This window comes from Tursiops truncatus, chromosome 7 (assembly GCF_011762595.2).
Source record: "Tursiops truncatus isolate mTurTru1 chromosome 7, mTurTru1.mat.Y, whole genome shotgun sequence".
NCBI lineage: Eukaryota > Metazoa > Chordata > Mammalia > Artiodactyla > Delphinidae > Tursiops > Tursiops truncatus.
The window spans coordinates 15,072,919-15,091,096 of NC_047040.1; the positions used below are offsets into that span (position 1 = coordinate 15,072,919).

At 37.6% G+C, this 18,178-nt stretch overlaps 1 protein-coding gene across 2 annotated transcripts in view; it reads right to left on the bottom strand.

The window, feature by feature from the left end:
* ACSL3 (acyl-CoA synthetase long chain family member 3) overlaps positions 1 to 18,178 on the bottom strand; it is an 85,358-nt gene that overhangs the window by 1,455 nt on the left and 65,725 nt on the right. Inside the window, exons 7-15 of one of the 2 annotated variants that reach the window (XM_019923491.3) lie at positions 17,908 to 18,031; positions 17,596 to 17,667; positions 16,177 to 16,316; positions 14,414 to 14,586; positions 12,436 to 12,510; positions 11,164 to 11,355; positions 9,544 to 9,658; positions 7,995 to 8,152; positions 1,490 to 3,601 (exon numbers count right to left, since the gene is read on the bottom strand). In XM_019923491.3, the coding sequence (XP_019779050.2) occupies positions 3,444 to 3,601; positions 7,995 to 8,152; positions 9,544 to 9,658; positions 11,164 to 11,355; positions 12,436 to 12,510; positions 14,414 to 14,586; positions 16,177 to 16,316; positions 17,596 to 17,667; positions 17,908 to 18,031 (1,207 nt within the window). In that variant the 3' untranslated portion in view covers positions 1,490 to 3,443. Of the gene's footprint in view, positions 1 to 1,489; positions 3,602 to 7,994; positions 8,153 to 9,543; positions 9,659 to 11,163; positions 11,356 to 12,435; positions 12,511 to 14,413; positions 14,587 to 16,176; positions 16,317 to 17,595; positions 17,668 to 17,907; positions 18,032 to 18,178 lie in introns of those variants that run through there. The other variant, XM_019923494.3, reaches the window with a different exon arrangement.

Here is an 18,178-nt window from a genome sequence, read left to right on the forward strand (position 1 = left end):
CGCTAATGACAGAAATGAGGCACAATAATCTTTTTAAACTGATTCAGACCAAACACTGAAGCTGCCATATGTTTTGTTACAGTTACAAGACTACACACAAAGACCTACGTTTATAGAAGTTCACGTTAGTATAAAGGTACATACACCCGGTCTTGTCAGAAACCAACATGAACAGCAGCTGAAGGCAGGGAGGGGTCGGTTTCAGAGACAGGAAGCTTCCTCCCGTGACGCCAGGACTCCGTGCAGGCACGAAATTTGGATGTTTCTTTGCTGCCACCTTGCCTTTGCCCCACAAATTTTAATGCCAAATTCTGATTTATCATCTCTATGCAAGCCTTCAAGCTATGTGAATGTTCTACGCGCAGAAAACCTCTTATCACCACTGACTTGGCGGACAGTGTGGCTCCTGTGCCCTCAAAGCCCAAGGGAGGGAGGGACTCAGGGGGCTCAGGGCAAGTGAGGACAGAATGCTAGCAAAGCAGGCACATCAAGAACAGAGCTTCTCGGGCTTCCCTGGTGGCGCAGTGGTTGAGAGTCCACCTGCCGATGCGGGGGACGCGGGTTCGTGCCCCGGTCCGGGAAGATCCCACATGCCGCGGAGCAGCTGGGCCTGTGAGCCGTGGCCGCTGAGCCTGCACGTTCAAACAGAGCTCCAGTAAAGTCTCCCTTCAAGTGGATTGCTAGGCCGAGAAAGACAATTCTCCTAACTCCTTTTCAATGAGTATTTCAGGAATGTCAAATCAAGTTTGACTTTTATGGAGAGAACTTTTCTTTCTTTGGAAAAACAAAATACTGAGTTTTAATATCAGAAACTTTAGAGATCATAGATATCAAATCCATTACTTAAAAACAAAGTAGTATTAAAAAGTAGCTAACGCTTACAGTTTTGTTCTGTTGTCAGTAAGAACTTTCTAATGAAGTTTAAGCTAAGAAATACCAGCAGGGGGAGTGGGGATGTGGGGCGGGGTGGCATCGGGGGGAACGACAGGACAGAGGTGGCCACCAATCTACCTGATGTAAACTGCTAGACTTACAGGAGAGATTCAAGAACTCTTCATGTAGCTTACTTCTGGCAAACAACAGTTCTCAGAAGACATCCTTTTAGAATCTATAGTCTCTTTTCAGACGTGTATATTAATTAGACTTAGCCATTTACTGTGAAATTCCTGAAAGTTTCCCTCCAAGTATCTTCTGGTTAAACCAGTATTTTTCTTATAATCAAATTACAGTTGTTGGGTGTTTTCCCCCCCCCCAAATCAACCAACTTTTTCTTTTTTGAAAGGATAACATTAAAACGTACTATTTTTCAAGTCACTAAAGATGGTTTGGATTAGAAAGTAATTGGAAAGGGGATTCTACTTATTTAATTTCATATTCTGCTGTGGCATCTGACACCTGGCATCTGGTATTTTAGGAATGAAAGGAATTATAAAAAAAAAAGAGAGAGAGAAAAATGGGACTATGTACAGATTAAGCCAGTCTTATTAGATGTTTCTGAAAAGAAACAACTTTTATTCTGAATCAGTGATAAGCTACATATTCATATGCCACTATTTCAAGTCACAGTTATACTGATATCTCTCCTTTGAAGCGCTGAATGGTTTTTTCTAAATACTTTCCAAAAGTCATTTGAAAGCAAGTAATAATTCTAAAGATAAAGCATCAGAAACAAATTCTGTCCACCCAAGCTAACTTTAATGTTTAGATCACAACATTTTAGAGAGGCTCCATTTAATTTTTCCCTATTTTTACTTCTTCTTGGCAGTTTTTCAAAACTCTGTGAAAACTTAAACTATGACAAGAAAAGCATTCAAAACATAATACAAATATATACATGAATACAAGAAAAGTTTAAAACAAAAAACACCATATTACAATATCTCCAAATACGAAGTGTTCATGATATGGCCAAAAACTACAGGGTTACAGGTCCTCAACACTCCCACTATCCTACGCAGATCTACATTCATACCTTTTCACATATGTGTATTTTTGTTTTGTTTTGCCTTCTTGGTGCCTACAGTAACTGAGAATCAAGAAAATAACTAATATGACATGGAAAGCATGGTACCTATGATTTTTTTACATCCTAGTCTAAACACATCTTAATTGGTGCAACATCACTCTTAATAATAGCCAAACAACAGACAAGCAATACATATGAAAAGACGTACTATATATAATACAGTATTTTTAGAATCACAAATAATTTCCACACTGACATTAAAAACCTGCAAATTAAATCTTAACTCACCTCATTATAAAGTTAAATGCTCATGTATCATAGCAAGAATGCTATTACTAGAAGCATTCTCAATTATTTCATTTTCTAGTGTAGAAAGGTTATGGTAGAAAAGATAAGGTGCTTTTTCAATAAGGTGCCAACAGACACTGACAGTGGCTGACACACACACCCAGTGCAAACTATCCAAGAAAATAATCCTAATTTGGAAATGAGATATATCACTAAACAGCTAGACTAAAAGTAGAGTGGGATAGAATAATTATCCGTGACTAATATGTCATAAACACAGACAACTCAATGTACATGTAGTCAATGAAATAAAGAATAACGTTCCATCTTTTTTTTTTTAATTCTACCTTAACTTTTCAAATTGTGCCCAATTCTAAAACTTTAGTTTCCTAGTTTCCACAGCTGACTAGAAGACTCTGATATTCTGATGGTAAACTACCAGAGATTAATGATCCACTGGTGCTACCCTTGCTGTGTTTTCTTCTTTACTATGAAACCATAACCCTCTATTGCTATTTTGTTTCATGCAGGACCAACCAAACTTAATTTCTTTTCTAAGAAAAAATAAATATATAAAGAAGACACTGTCAGGCATATATTCACAAGGTCTCAATTTCTTAAAACATAAGTATGGGTATATTTATTTCTCTCAAATGCATACAAGACAATAATTACACAGCAACAAATCTTTTGTTCAACAATGATTTGATTCATAAGCATTTGAATTAAATTTACATAATTTCACATCCATACCCTTGCATGTTTAAATACTGTAAGTAAAAAAGCCCCCCAAATAACCAATTCTTGTATTTCCTATTTATCCCTCTATACATCCAAACTTTAAAAAGTTACAAACTGAACACTATACAGAACATACAAATCATGTTTAAAAACTTGAGGTTTTAAAATCACTGTTCCCCCAAGATGATTCAAAAAAGTCCTCATGCTGACAAGTGCAGTCCTAGGTGGTAAAGTAACTTGGAGGAGGGGAAGAAAGAAGAGACAGACACAAGTTTGCTGTCTTAATATTTTACTAATCCTGTTAGTTAAAAATGGTGACGTCATGAGAAATAACAGTTTAGGTTTAATATGAGGAATGGAGTCTGCCTCACAGTTTGAGACATGCATTTCAAGTATTTTCCTATTTGATCTGAGCTCCCTGCAGCAAACTGATGCTGAAAGAGAATAATTATTTTCTTCCATACATTCGCTCAATGTCCGCCTGGTAATGTGTTTTAAGCTCTTTGCGTTTCAGCTTGAAGGCATCTGTCACCAGACCAGTTTCAGGGGTCCACGGTTCAGGGCTCAAACGAATTTTTACTGGAATTTCAAACTTTTCCAGACTTGCTGAGACGGTGAAAAGAAATGTAAATGCAAGGTCATGAAAAATATACAATTAAAATTCTTGGCAAATAATTTAACTTCCTCAGTCTTTGAGCACTCATCAAAATGCAAAGCCAACAGCTCATAAATCTCACTTCTAAACAATCTATCCCTCAGAAATACAAGAAGAAACAGATTATGTATGAGAATTACAATAGCAAAATACTGCTGAGAAAATCTACATGTCCATCAATAGAAGGAGTTGGATAAATTATGATACAGGCATAAAACGTACAACACTCAGTCACTAAAATTGAGTTAGATCTATCTGGTATGGGTATATAAAGATACCTGCAATATACTGTTAGGTTTAAAAGAAGTTTTGTTTTGTTTTTAACACTAGATAAACTTATATGCAACTAGATGTGTACGACAAGGGTACACACCAAAATAAACCGCATACTTCTAGGGGGCTAGGATCCAGGATTAAGGAAAAGGAAATGTCACTTTTTACGTTACACCTATTTGTTTTCTTTGAATTTATTTTTAAAAATCACTTTAGAAACTAAGAAATAATAAAGTTTAAACAGAATCTTGTCACTGAGCCACGATATTCGCCATGAGCTCTGAGGAAGAATGTCTCCTCACTACTGTGCTTCTCCCACACTGCTTGATACCAAGTAGGTCCTCAACAGTGGAAAACTGAAAGGGGGCGGTGGGGAGCGGGGGGGGGAAGACAGGGAAAAGAGATGTAGTTTTGAAGAAACACCTTTCCTTAAAAAGACTGATTTACTTTTCCAGCATTCATTTAACAAATATTTACCAGGGAAAAAAATACTGTATAAAGTGCTTTACTAAACATTCTTTTAAAATACAAAAATGAATAGTTTCTGCTCTCAACTGGTATACTACCGGGAAACAGGTAAACACCTAGCCATAATAATGTATATACCTTAAAAGAACTGAATTAAAAGGTATAAGTGCCTTGGGGACAAAAATGATATATTAACTCTAACCTGTAAAAAGAAACAGAAATAACAAAGTTTTATTCTTCAAAGATGAAAAATATGTCAGGAGTGGTTTCTAAGAGGAAAAACCACTATGAGAAAAAGCAGTAAGGCAGGGACACAGTTCTTAAGGGACAGGAGTCTGACACTACGGAGATGTGGGGAGACTCACAGGCAAGCACTGGAAGCCCACGTTCAGCTCAGTCGGCACCGCACTCTACGACCTGACTCAACATGACGTTAGTTAAGTACAGTGATATCATCTAGACCAGGTTTTAGAAAAATGAACAGAGCTACAACCAAATGACCAGGTGAAGAAATGGGGACTCTAAGTATAATTATGAGTATTTCTTCCCTATTTTGTTGTGAATATGCTTGTATATATGTTAAGCAAATATTTTTTTCTTCCCTCCTATTCTCTTATCACAATATATTAATAAGTTCACTTTATATCACAGTATTTAAGTTACAGGATATCAAAGGAGAAGAGTAAGAAAAAAATCAGTCAAGGGGTCTTCATCCACTTCTGGGGAAAAGGTTAATGTATCTTCAGTTGCACACAGAACAGGTGTATAATGTGAGGTGTTACTGTCTTTACTTGGAAATTAACTATGGTGTAAGGAAATGTATCTGGGTGCCAAGCTGACAAAGGGTGGGCTGTGACAGTTTTATGCATCATCTGGGCTAGGCTAGAGTTCCCAGTTATTCAGTTAAACACTAATCTAGGTGTTGCTTTGAAAGTGGTTTTGTAGATATGACTAAGTCAGTTGAAAGGCCTTGAGAGCAGAGCTGAGGCACCCCCAAACAAGAAGCAATTCTGCCTGTGGACAGGGGCTTTGGCTTGTGCCTAGGAGTTCCAATCCACCTTTTTTTTTTTTTTTTTTAACTGTCTGCCCTACAGATTTCCAGGTTTGTCTAGCCAGCCCCCAATAATCATGTAAACCAATTCCCTACAATAAGTTTCTTAATATATTTAACTTACTGATTCTGTTTCTCTGGTGTAAACCTAATATAGATTTTGCTTAAAAATGAAGTTGGGTCCCTTCTTTACATCATATATAAAAATTAACCCAAAATGGATTAAGGACCCAAATATAAGGGCTAAAACTATAAAGCTCTTAGAATGAAACAAAGCGCTATTTCTTTGTAACTTGGATTAGGCAACGGTTTCTCAGATGTGATACCAAAAGCACAAGCAACAAAAGAAACAAATAAACTGTATCTTATAAAAATTAAAACTGGGCTTCCCTGGTGGTGCAGTGGTTGAGAGTCTGCCTGCCAATGCAGAGGACATGGGTTCGAGCCCTGGTCTGGGAGGATTCCACATGCCGCGGAGCGACTAGGCCCGTGAGCCACAACGACTGAGCCTGCGCGTCGGAAGCCTGTGTTCCGCAAGAAGAGGCCACGACAGTGAGAGGCCAGCGCACTGCGATGAAGAGTGGCCCCCGCTTGCCACAACTAGAGAAAGCCCTCGCACAGAAACGAAGACCCAACACAGCCAAAAATAAAAATAAATTAAAAGAAGGCTCAACATTTAAAAAAAAAAATTAAAACTGTTGTGTTTCAAAGGATACCATCAAGAAAAGTAAAAACACAACCCACAAGATGCGAGAAAATATATCTGATAATGGATTTGCATCTAGAATATATAAAGACTCATACAACTCAATAATAAAAAGACAACCTCACTTAAAAAATGGGCAAAGAATCTGAACAGCCATTTCTCCAGAGAAGACACACAATGGCCATTAAGTACATGAAAATATGCTCAACATCATAAACCACCATCTGAAATACAAATCAGAGCCGCAATGAGAGGCCACTTCACACGAACCAGGATGGCTAAAATTGAAAGGATGAACAATAATGAGCGCCGGGAAGGATGTGGGGAAACTGGAGCCTCGTACAACGTTCGTGGGAATGTAAAATGGTGCCACCATTTTTAAAAACTGTCTGGAAAATATTTAGAAAAATATGTTCTGGAAAATAGCCTGGCAGCTCCTCAAAAGGTTCAACATAAAGTTAGCGGAGGCCCAGCAATTCTCCTCCTAGTTATCTAACAACAGAAATAAATAAGCATATCCACGCAAAAGCTTGCGTACAAACGTTCACAGCAACATTACTCATTAACAGCCAAAACTGGAAACCACCCAGGTGTCAACTGATGAATGGATAACCAAATATTACTTGGCAATAAAAGGGAATGAAGTGTGGATACATGCTACGACAAGAAAACATGGATGAACACTACATGCCGAGTCAAAGAAACCAGTCACAAAACCCTATATATTATACGGTTCTACTTATACAAAATCTTCAGAACAGGCAAATCTATAGAAACAGAAAGATTAGTGGTCCCCAAGGACTAGGAGGTTCGAGGTATGGTGGGGAGTGGCTGCTAACAGACACAATATTTCTTTCTGAGGTGATGACAGTGTTCTGAAACTGATTATGGTAATTGTACAGCTCTGTGGATATACTAAAAAACTATGCAATTGTATATACTAAATGGGCAAGTTGTTTGGTATGTGAATTATATCTCAGAGCTGTTAACATATACATAAAATTTAAAACTAAAGCAAGAAGGCATATACGTTTTAAATTATGCTTAATTATTGTTTCAGTATTCTACCTTACTTAGAAATTATGTAGCTTTCTAATTTCATATCCATTAATTAACTCAATTTAGCATCAGACCAAGGATTTCAAGTTACCTAGAAAAAGTTGGAAACTATTTTCAAGCTGACATACTACAAAACACAATTACTGTTGAAATAAAGGGTCAAAATGATTTCGTCTGATTAACTATAAATGCAATTTACATTTTTCATAATCTTGAATAACATATCTAAGGAGAATAAAAATGCATACTTGTATTACCCATGACTCAGAAGGTACAGCTGTTTTTATGAAACCAACAACATTAAACGAAGTCTCTCTGCACTCACCCCTCAACACACACACACACACACACACACACACACACACACACGCACACACACATGCACAAGGGGTGGAGGACACATGAGTTCAACCAACTACCAGCACACTAACAGTGTAGCAAAGAGTCCTGGACGGTTCACTCCGGGCTGGGGTGTCCAGGAAGCTAAGCAGGGCCTTGGAAACAGCTGAGAAGAGTGGAGAAAGGGCCAACCCAGAAAACAGAAGCTGCTGAGAAGAGGACATTCTGAGACACGTCCATCAGTGGTGGGCGTGGATGATTTGTGTGTCCCTAAAGGGGCTATAGTGGGGGACTGATAAGTACGTTCTTCTCCCTACTAATGGTGGGAAAATATGATTGGTTTCTAAGCAGGAAATGTAACCTAAGCCCTTGTAGCAAAAACAGGATAAGCAAGCTTAAGTAGCCTCTTCCCATCTCAGTTCTCAGAATCAGCTGAACACTCTCTCACCTGAAACAGCAGCTTCAGAGAGCACTTTGAGCACCTCATTCTCCATTTCGCAGCTGTTACACAGCTCCTCCCAGGTCCCTCGAAGTCCCCTCTTTCGTGCTAGTTCCGTTAGCTCCTTTTGATTCGGCACAACAAATCCAATGACGTAAGAATGATAACTGAAATAAAGGGCAACTTGGTTAAGGCACCACATGGCGTACACCGCGTTAACTGCGGTTAACTGGCTACGCTGACATTTAGCGATCAGCTCTTCACCATCCCAAGCGACACGCGTGAGGGCGTACCTGGTACCACCACGCTTGCTGTCTGATTCGTAACGCGCTGCGGTGCTCTGGCAGAATTCACTGCTAAAGAAACCTGAACCTGACATTTCGTGATAAATTTCAACTATGTGTATAACTGCTATGAATTATGCTTTTTTAAAAGAAAATTACAAAATCAGAAAATTCATCCTTAAAAAATCAGTAATTCACATCAACAGATTAAACAACACTGAAAGCTAATGTAGATATGAAACTGTTTCTAAAAAAATTTGGCAACAAATCAAAGTAATGTGATTATACATATTTCTTCCTTTGTTATCGTGGGAATGTGTGTTCTAGAGGAACTCTGGAGTATGCCCGCTGAAGGCAGCGACCTGAAGAAATGGCAGCGGCATCAGGAGAAGGTCGGTTCTGGTTAATATCACATATGAAAATCCAGAACTGTAGCATCACTAAAGAAAACACTTCATGACTAACAAAGGGCAGAATCATTTATAAACCAATGTAGTAAATCTTTAAAGTGGGCTGTACCTCAAAGCCTATTTCTAAATTGGTTCTCCTAACACCAGATTTTATCTTTTCATAATAAGCATTATGTCAACTGCTGCAGTAAGGGTCCCAGGCTGGCCAGAAAATATCCGATCATTAACCCTGGAGAATGATTGCCACATGCAATACTGTTATGAAAAAATGTAATCAGGGTGCCAATCTGAAATTCCAACACATTTCCCAAGAGTGCATTTCTGGGATTTTAACTTTAAACTCTCCTTCCCAGCTGCCTCTATATCATCGTGGGCTCAAGATGCTATGTATGAAGCCACAGCTTAACATGGCTTAAGGGGGAACGGAAGCCCACACCTGGCTAGGGTCCCAAGCAGGCTCAAACTGACAGGGGGTAGTAAGAACGGAGCAGAGCACTGCTCTCTGACCCCACCCCCAACTTCCTTCTTTACTCGCCTCTCCTCTGGACTGGCTGTGGGAAGCTTCCCTGTGCAGGGCGACAGGTAGCAAGGCAGCAGGGAGGAGGATTTTATTTCCTTCCCCTTCCTGTCACACAGAACACCGCACTGAGATGTAAAACAGAAAACAGGGACAGAAGATAAGGAGAGGAGCATCGCAAGGGAAGAATCGCTAATGGCCGTAATGAGAACAGGCCGTTCCCAGAGACAATGGATAAGAAGGAAGAGTTCTTGGTATCACGTTACAAAGAAGGCCGGCATAGAAAGGAAATGCCAACAGCACACCAAATGTTTTAAGTAAAAGTAGCATAAATTCTACTTTCTTACCTGTTTGCATATGCACAAATGTTATCTATTAGTGAGAGATTCTTCAAAGCTGCCTCCACTTTCCCAAGAGAAACATATTCTCCTGCCTGCAGTTTTACAAGGTCCTTTTTACGATCTGCGCAAAAACAAGGCCGGGAGAGGGGCACATTGGAGGACAATATTATTATACCTTTAATGCATAGAAATATTGGCCATTCCCTAAGTAATTTGCTATCAATTAAGTTCACTATAGTAGTTATGCTAAAATTAAAAACACATAAAATTAGGCCCTTATTTTTGTACGACTAAATATATTCTTTTAAAGAACTAGATTCTGATTAAGGGACCCCATCATCAGGGCTTCAGGCATGTTCTGCTGAACAGGTTCTGTTCCTGGTATACATTAATACCAGGAAGGTCAAGAATATACTCAATGCCATCTGAAAGCTCACATTCTAACTGAAGAGAAGCAGGGCGACAAAACGTATCACTTTAATACGATACAGTAGTACTAGGTGTTAGGACTCTCCAACCTGCTGATTTTCAAAGAATTCCCACAAGTGAGGCCTGAGCTGAGTCTTGAGGGAAGACTGAGCAGTGGCCAAGTGGAAGAACACTGGCAAAGAAGAGAGCCGTGCCAGCTTGAATTACTGCAGCTATAGGAGGAGGAAAGGTCTTCAGCGGGAAAGCAGCCAGTGAGACGGGGGTTTAGTAATCACGCGGCGGCAGCGAGAGGGTGCATTCAGCGGGGGTAAGCACAGCAACAGAAAGGAATTTCTTGCAATAGGGTGACAGAAAGTGCAGGCCTGACCTACGATCACAGAAAGAGGGACAGACAGGAAAGAATGATCTTGAGGCAGATGTCATAAGGTAAAGCAGTGGGATATGGATTAGATATGGGGAGCTGACTGAAGAGGTTCTCATCTCCTGCCAGTGTCTAGATGGCACGACTGGGATAGAAGTGCCATTAACTGAGAGAAAGAACCTAAGAGGAGAAGCAGGGAAGGTATTTCTCACCCACAGGCCCTAGTACTGAGCTGCCAGGCCTTCCTTAGCTCTCACAGGCAAGGGAAGGACATGGTTCTGACAGGAAAAGAGCCCTAATAACCTCGAGATAGCAAAGAATTCACAAAAATGAATATTCCCTATTAAGAACTGGACTCTTTAAGGATTATCTAGTAGTAGTTAAAAATACCACTGCTGGGCTTCCCTGGTGGCGCAGTGGTTGAGAGTCCGCCTGCCGATGCAGGGGACACGGGTTCGTGCCCCGGTCCGGGAAGATCCCACATGCCGCGGAGCGGCTAGGCCCGTGAGCCATGGCCGCTGAGCCTGTGCGTCCGGAGCCTGTGCTCCGCAACGGGAGAGGCCACAGCAGTGAGAGGCCCGCGTACCGCAGGAAAAAAAAAAAAATACCACTGCTGTTGAACAGATCTTGAGACCTCATAATATGTCAAGCCTTATAAATTCCACACAGTCCCTATTGTACATTTTTATATTCCAGGGATAATGCAGAGACCATACCAACACTACATAAAGATGAATTCTTACACTATTAAACAGCTTCTCTAAATATATAGTCTCTCTTTTGAAAAGCTATTTTGGAAACATCCACTTAAAGAAAAAAAGTATTACTTCGCTTACCAATAATCTTCAAACAACCATCAGGGTCAAACTCTCCAATATCTCCAGTACAGAGCCACCTCTGTCCATTTTCATCTTCAAAAAAATCAGCTTTTGTTTTTGCTTCATTTTTGTAGTATCCCATTGTCACATTTTGGCCACCAATAATAATTTCACCCCTAGGATGTGGTTTGTCAGTATTAAAGTATCCACCTAACAAACATAGAATAATTTAGAGTTAATTCAACATTTTTATCCCTGCGTGCATCGTGTGAATACTTGAAACTATTAGTTTCTAAATAGGGACATCTGATTTTGATCCCATCAGCGTTTCCCAAAGGAAATAAGGCAGGCACTACGAACAAAATTCATCAACATAAAACTAGTTGCAAATTTTCAGCTGCTTAACCCTAAGCACTTCTGCTTTCAAACCACTATTCCAAGAAAAAAATTAAACTCAAAAATCCAACATCTACTGTATAAAATAATTACATATGGACGACACTGGTCAATTCCTTTAAGGATTCTGTAGAGATTCTTAAATATCATACTAGTAACTGATAAAAGTGTTAAATTGTGCAGTTTGAGAATAAATCTCCGTATAAAATCAAATTACTATATATTTAGAAGATTTATTCCTTACAGATAATTTCAGAAGGGTTCCATGTTTAAGCTTATTAAACATTTTCACTAGTTCTGCTAAAAGAGAGCTGACAAATGACACCCAAGCCTTAGACTCTCTTTGCATAAAAGAAAAGTGCACCCAGACAAATCACAGATAACATGTACATGCTAATAGGGTCATAAAAAATTTTTAAGAAGTGACTAGTATTTAAATGGCATGAGCAATACATTTTCATGTAATTATAGTAAAAATTTCCTTCTGATAATTTTGGGTTGAAGCCCTCGGAGAAGGGAAAGAAAAAAGAAAAAACAGGTAAAAATCTTCAGTTTCATAGAATGAATTATATGATTTTGTTTCTACAAAATATGTTCATTTGTAACTTATGGGCAGTATTTATTTAGCACATTTCTCAAGTTCTTCCCATAATTCTTATTTGCATTTATGTACTAACGTAAGCAAATAAAAACAATTATAATTCTTTGAAGTCATCTTTGAAAGAAGCAAAATAAATGCGTTCATATAGCTCTAGATAAAATATTTCTATTATAAAGGACAAACGTGAGCACTTGTGGGTGATTTTACACTCTAAAGTAAGGAAGGAAATGAAGCACAATTCTAAAGTTTAATATTATACAAATGAATGCTCTGTGGTTAAAAGAGGTTATTACCTTCCTCCCAGTTCTTTAATTTGATTTCACAGCAAACTAATGGCGCTCCCACTCTGCCAGTATTGTAGTCCCACACTAAAATGCAAATGAAAAGAAGTATTTGATTATAGTAGTTAATAAATTGCTTCATTTTTTTAAACTACAAAAAACCAGTGATTTATCCCAAACCTTAGATATCCCCAGAGAACCCTTAAATGCAGAAGTAGCATATTGGTGAAGCAAGCTGTGTAGCCCACACTGAAATGTTTTGGTTTGTTTTTTTTAATCTGAATTGGTTATAGACATTTAAAAATCAAGACATTTTACAAAGGAGTATGGAATCTCCGAGAACAATGGGCCCACATTTCCAGCACAGCAACAACTGTAGCCCCTATCAGATGGTGCAGGCCTGCTCCAGTTTCCCCAGATCCCTTACCATCACATTTTCTTACACCAGGGCCCACTTCACTCATTTAAGTAGCTGCCTGGTTCATGAGTTTGTCTTCTCTATCTTAAAGGATAAAGGAACACAATGGTTTACACCTATTCTACTTTCTTACTAGACTTAACAGATCTGCAGTACAAATAACCTCTCCAATCTTCTCCCATGTACCACTATTTCAAACTGAGATCTCTGAAGCTTCCCTCACATCAGCTTATACTATCACACCCTATTTTTTCATAAATTCATATAGTAAGAGTTCAGAGATCACACTGGAGATTAAGATTGTTAACTTTCAAGGATCTGGGAAAGAACCCACCACTATTATGAACTACTACTGCATTATGTTTCCTTTTCAAAGAGCATTCAAATATCAGAAATGAAAGGCTGATATTTAATACTTTACAGACTTATAAACCGTAACTGATTAATCACACATCCAATGGAAACCTTAAAAATGGAAGCAATTAAGGCTCTTCAGGGACCGTATATGCATGTTTTTAAGATTGCTTGTCTATTTTGTGCAAAACAAGACTTAGAAGCAGCTTCCCAAAATATATAAAATATAGAGAACGTAACTGAAAACTGGAAAATACAGAAGTAATGCAGGATAAACCTGACATAAGAATGGTGCACAAAAGCGCTCAAGGTAAATAGGGGAAAATGAAAAGTTAAGAGGTTTAGTGTCTATCAGTATCTAGAAAATACAAAGGAGGAGCATAGTTTTATCTAGGACTGGAGAACAAAGCACCTTTCTTCCATAAAAGGGCATATAAGGCACTAGGGGAGTCATCTGGGAACCACTCAGGTAATGGACTGCCCCCTCAACCCCGTCACCATGATAAACTCCGGAAAATAGATTCTCTAGACCGGAATCTAGTTTCTCGTTGCACTTAACACAGACCACCCACCCCAATAAACATTTCTGAATTTGAGCCTTAATAAACATACCTAAACAACTAGAAAATACACACTAATTTTTCTACATAAAAAGAAATTTAAAAACTGATATAAGATGATAAATGTACACAATACAGCCAATGCTTGTGACAAAAACTTCTTTTCTAGAAAGCTAAGTAGTTTGTTTTTTGTTTGTTTGTTTGGTTGGTTTTTTTTGCGGTACGCGGACCTCTGACTGTTGTGGCCTCTCCCGTTGCAGAGCACAGGCTCCGGACGCGCAGGCTCAGCGGCCAGGGCTCACGGGCCTAACCGCTCCACGGCATGTGGGATCTTCCCGGACCGGGGCACGAACCCGTGTCCCCTGCATCGGCAGGCGGACTCTCAACCACTGCGCCAGCAGGGAAGTCCAGCTAAGTAGTTTTTAATACTATCATAGTCTTTTCCATAGTCTTAATTCGAAAACTCCTCTAGATGAATTATTGACAATGAGATACACCTAATACATTCTAAAAACATATCAATAATCACACTACTTGGGATTTACGCAAATATTTTAACTGCTCTTCTATATATCTGCAAAAAACAACCCATACTAAAAAGTGCCTGGAGTTGCACCCCAGCCTCTGTTGGACACACCACTTTGTAGATAACACTAACCTTCTGTAATTGTTCCAGCCCCACAAGATTCAGTGAGTCCATATCCCTGACCGACAGGACAGCAAAAACAGATGTTCATGAATCTCTGTGTGGTTGCAGAAAGTGGAGCACCCCCACACAAGAGAAGCCGAATATTTCCACCTAGCAAGCTTCGAACTTTCCAGAAAATAAAGCTTAAAAAAAAAAGAAAAATCAATCAGATAATCACAGAATTTTAAAGCCGAATGGGATTTTCCAAATCATTTAGCCTAATCTTCCAATTCTGATACACAGGCACACAGTGAAGATATTTAGAGTGCAGTTCCAGAGCACCGCAATAGAGTGAATATTGCAATAAAGCAAGTCACATGAATTTTTTGGTCTCCCGTTGCATACAAAAATTATGTTTATACTATACTATAGTCTATTAAGAGTACAACAGCATTACGTCTAAAAAGCAATGTACGTACCTTAATTAAAAAACACTTTATGTTAACAAATGCTAACCATCTGACAATACAGGGTTGCCACAAACCTTCCACTTGTAAAAAACACAGTATCTGTGAAACGCAATAAAGCGAAGTGCAATAAAACGAGGTACACCTATGTGAGATGTTGAGATTAAGTATCTTATCCAAGGCCACAAAGCCAATTTAAGAGACTCTCTTGACCCACTACTTAAATCTAAATGTTTATTCAACCAAGTTTATTCAACCAAGAACATGTGATTTTTCTCTAGTAATAGTTGAATTCAAAATTGTCAGGTTTAATTTTATATAGTAATGGAAAACCCTTGCTTATGGCCAGAGCAATTAGTTTTATATCATTATATAATACATATTATATTAATACTGAATAATCCTATTGTATCTTCATAAAATTTAGTATGAAAAGTAAATTATTTTTTTGCTTTCGCTTACTTCATTAAAGATGTATATGTATTTGTATACAGCAATTTAACTCTTTAAAATTTCACTAATTCAAGTTGAAGTATCTGGTAAATTAAAAAAGAAAACAATTCAAACATCTAATTGATATGTTTCTGAAAACACACTAATTAAAAAGATTGCTTACCACCTACATGAAAAAGGGGGAAGGGTTTTGTTTTGTATTTTAATAACTTTGAAAAAAGATCAAGAGGCAATCATTTATATATATATATATATATATATATATATATATATATATATATGTAAATAGGCTTTACAAAGCAATTCTGTATCTCACTGGAGATATGAGTAAAAGGCAGGAAAAAAATTATAAAGTTTTAAATAATGTGAAACACATGTGAAAACTACATTAACGTTCCCATAAAAATAATTTGAATGTCATACTTTTATTTTCTAACTTCTAAACTATTTTACAGTTAAATCTACTTATTCTATTAGTGCCATGGCGGGGGGGGGGGGGGGGGGATGACAAGTGTGTGGTAAAACTCATTTAACACTTTAAACACAAAACATTTAATCATATTTGGTTGCCATTTTATATTCATATTGAAATAAATATAAAAGCAAAGAGAAACTTCTCAAAATAATTAAAATCATATTAAGTGTCCACAGAAGACATAAGCACACATTTAACACAGTAAAATTTTTAGTGAAAATTTTTTTCAAATAACCTTGCAATCTTTTTTAATTGTTCATATTCTTATGCAAGATGGATTTTTTTTAGAGTCCCTTTGACTTTTTAAGATAATTTTTCTTATAACTATCTCAATTAATTGGGCTATTAATGTGAATAAAATGATCAAGTTATCAAGGAGAGGGAGAGCCTTTACTTACCTATCACACAGCGGAGTACCATGCCCTTTTGAAATCTGTTCCATTTTGTAATTATAGGCGAGAATAAACAGTGTGCGTTGAAAATTACTCATTCCATTCACTTTATTCATGACATTTTTGTAGATCCGATCCATGATTTCCTAGATGTATAAAAATGAGTTAATACAGTCAATAATGCTATCAGCTACCTTATTTAAAATCTTAACATCAGATTACTATTTCCATCAATAGAGGCATTTTAAAAGATACATTCTGTCAAGAATAAACTTTTAAAATAGAGCCACAATTTGTTTAAAAATGAGATTTCTGTAATTTTTAATAGATGCTCATGAGTAGTAAAAAAGGGCGGGGCAGGGAGATATTAAAAACCTTAGGGCAGTAATATGCCATTATTGATTCTTTATACTGCTTTGCTCTTATTTATTCTGAACTAAAAACTAAACTCACTAAATAAATGAACAACTATATAAAATTAAGAGAATTTTAAAAACCATTCTATCTTATAAAGATATAAAGTACTACATTCTTTGCTCACAACAAGACCATGGGGTTATTTTGGTTGGTTGTTTGACTTTTAATGCTGCATCCATGAAAAATTTCCTTGTCTGCACTGTGTTTTGCTTACTATGTCTATTCCTACGACATATACTTTAATGACTTGAAAGAGTTTCTCTCTACAATTTTAAATTATATTTAATATTTATGTGAACCAAAACTTTAAAGAAAGATAGTACTAAGGGAACTACATACCTAATGAAACTCCAAAATTACTGGTCATTTATATTTGACTTTGGAATAACTAAGCAATTATGCTTGAATGTGAACACTCAGTATCCAATTATAATTCCCAACACTTTGAAACAAAATCAGAGAGCCTCGTAAAATTTACATTAAGGGAGCAGAAAATCATTGCTATCCCATTTCTACTGATCTTATTCCCAGGCCCCTCCCTATGCCTGGTATTAAATTAAGATGCACAGTGCTGCTAGGGTAATTCAAAGTTGCACCAACTTCTCTGTCCCTTTTTTTTTGATGTCTAGGCCAGACTTTCCCCAAGGACTCGGCAGATATGATTTGCTTAGAAGGAGGTGATCTCAAACCTTTTCTCCTATCTCCTGCTGGGCTTCAGGTTTCTACCAATAGCAAACAGATATCACAAAAATGATTTGAGCAAGAAGCTATTTAGGGAAAGGCACTGATAATATCATATCGAAGCTGAAACTAAGTTGATTGTTTAATAAGCAAGAAAAAAAAGATAAAACAAGATCAAATAAATACTGTAGAGCTCAAGGTAACATAGATAATGAATAAGGAATAAATCCTACATAAACTACCATGTCAACAGCATCTTTTCCACTAGCATTTACTTTCTGTAGATGCTTTTATAGCAGGCAATATTGATTAATGGTCAATTCTTACCGGGACAGCTGCCATCAGTGTTGGTTTCAATATGGATGTATCGCCTTTACTTCCTTTTTTTATTTTTGAAGACTACAGAGAGAAAAAGTTATCTATATAAAGTGATCTTTATTTTAAAAATTCAATAAAACTCTTAAAAAACACATTACAAATTCATCATTTTAATTCACTCATATTCTACGTAGCACTTAAAGGGCAAGTTCCTTTAGAATGATTAACTCTCAGCCTTACAATATACTGTCATACTGAATGAAAATTGTGTTAAAGATAATTATGATTTTTTAGTATCTCAAATCACAGAATTTAATTTACCTGATCTGCTAAAGTCTGTGGTGAAGAGTAGCCAATGCAGCATCCATGAGAAAGACAAACAAGCTCAGCACTTAATTCTAAAACATGGGCCAGAGGCAGATACCCGATGTAAACATCCTTCTCCCTAAAAGAAAAGGGAGATACAGGAAGCGACAGTCAGGTGCTGTTTCTGTGAAAACGGGAGCGAGCTTTACCCTCGGGGCTCAATCTGGGCTCTTTGTGAGTGCATGCACGTGCGTGCGTGCATGTGTGTGTGTGTGTGCGTGTGTGT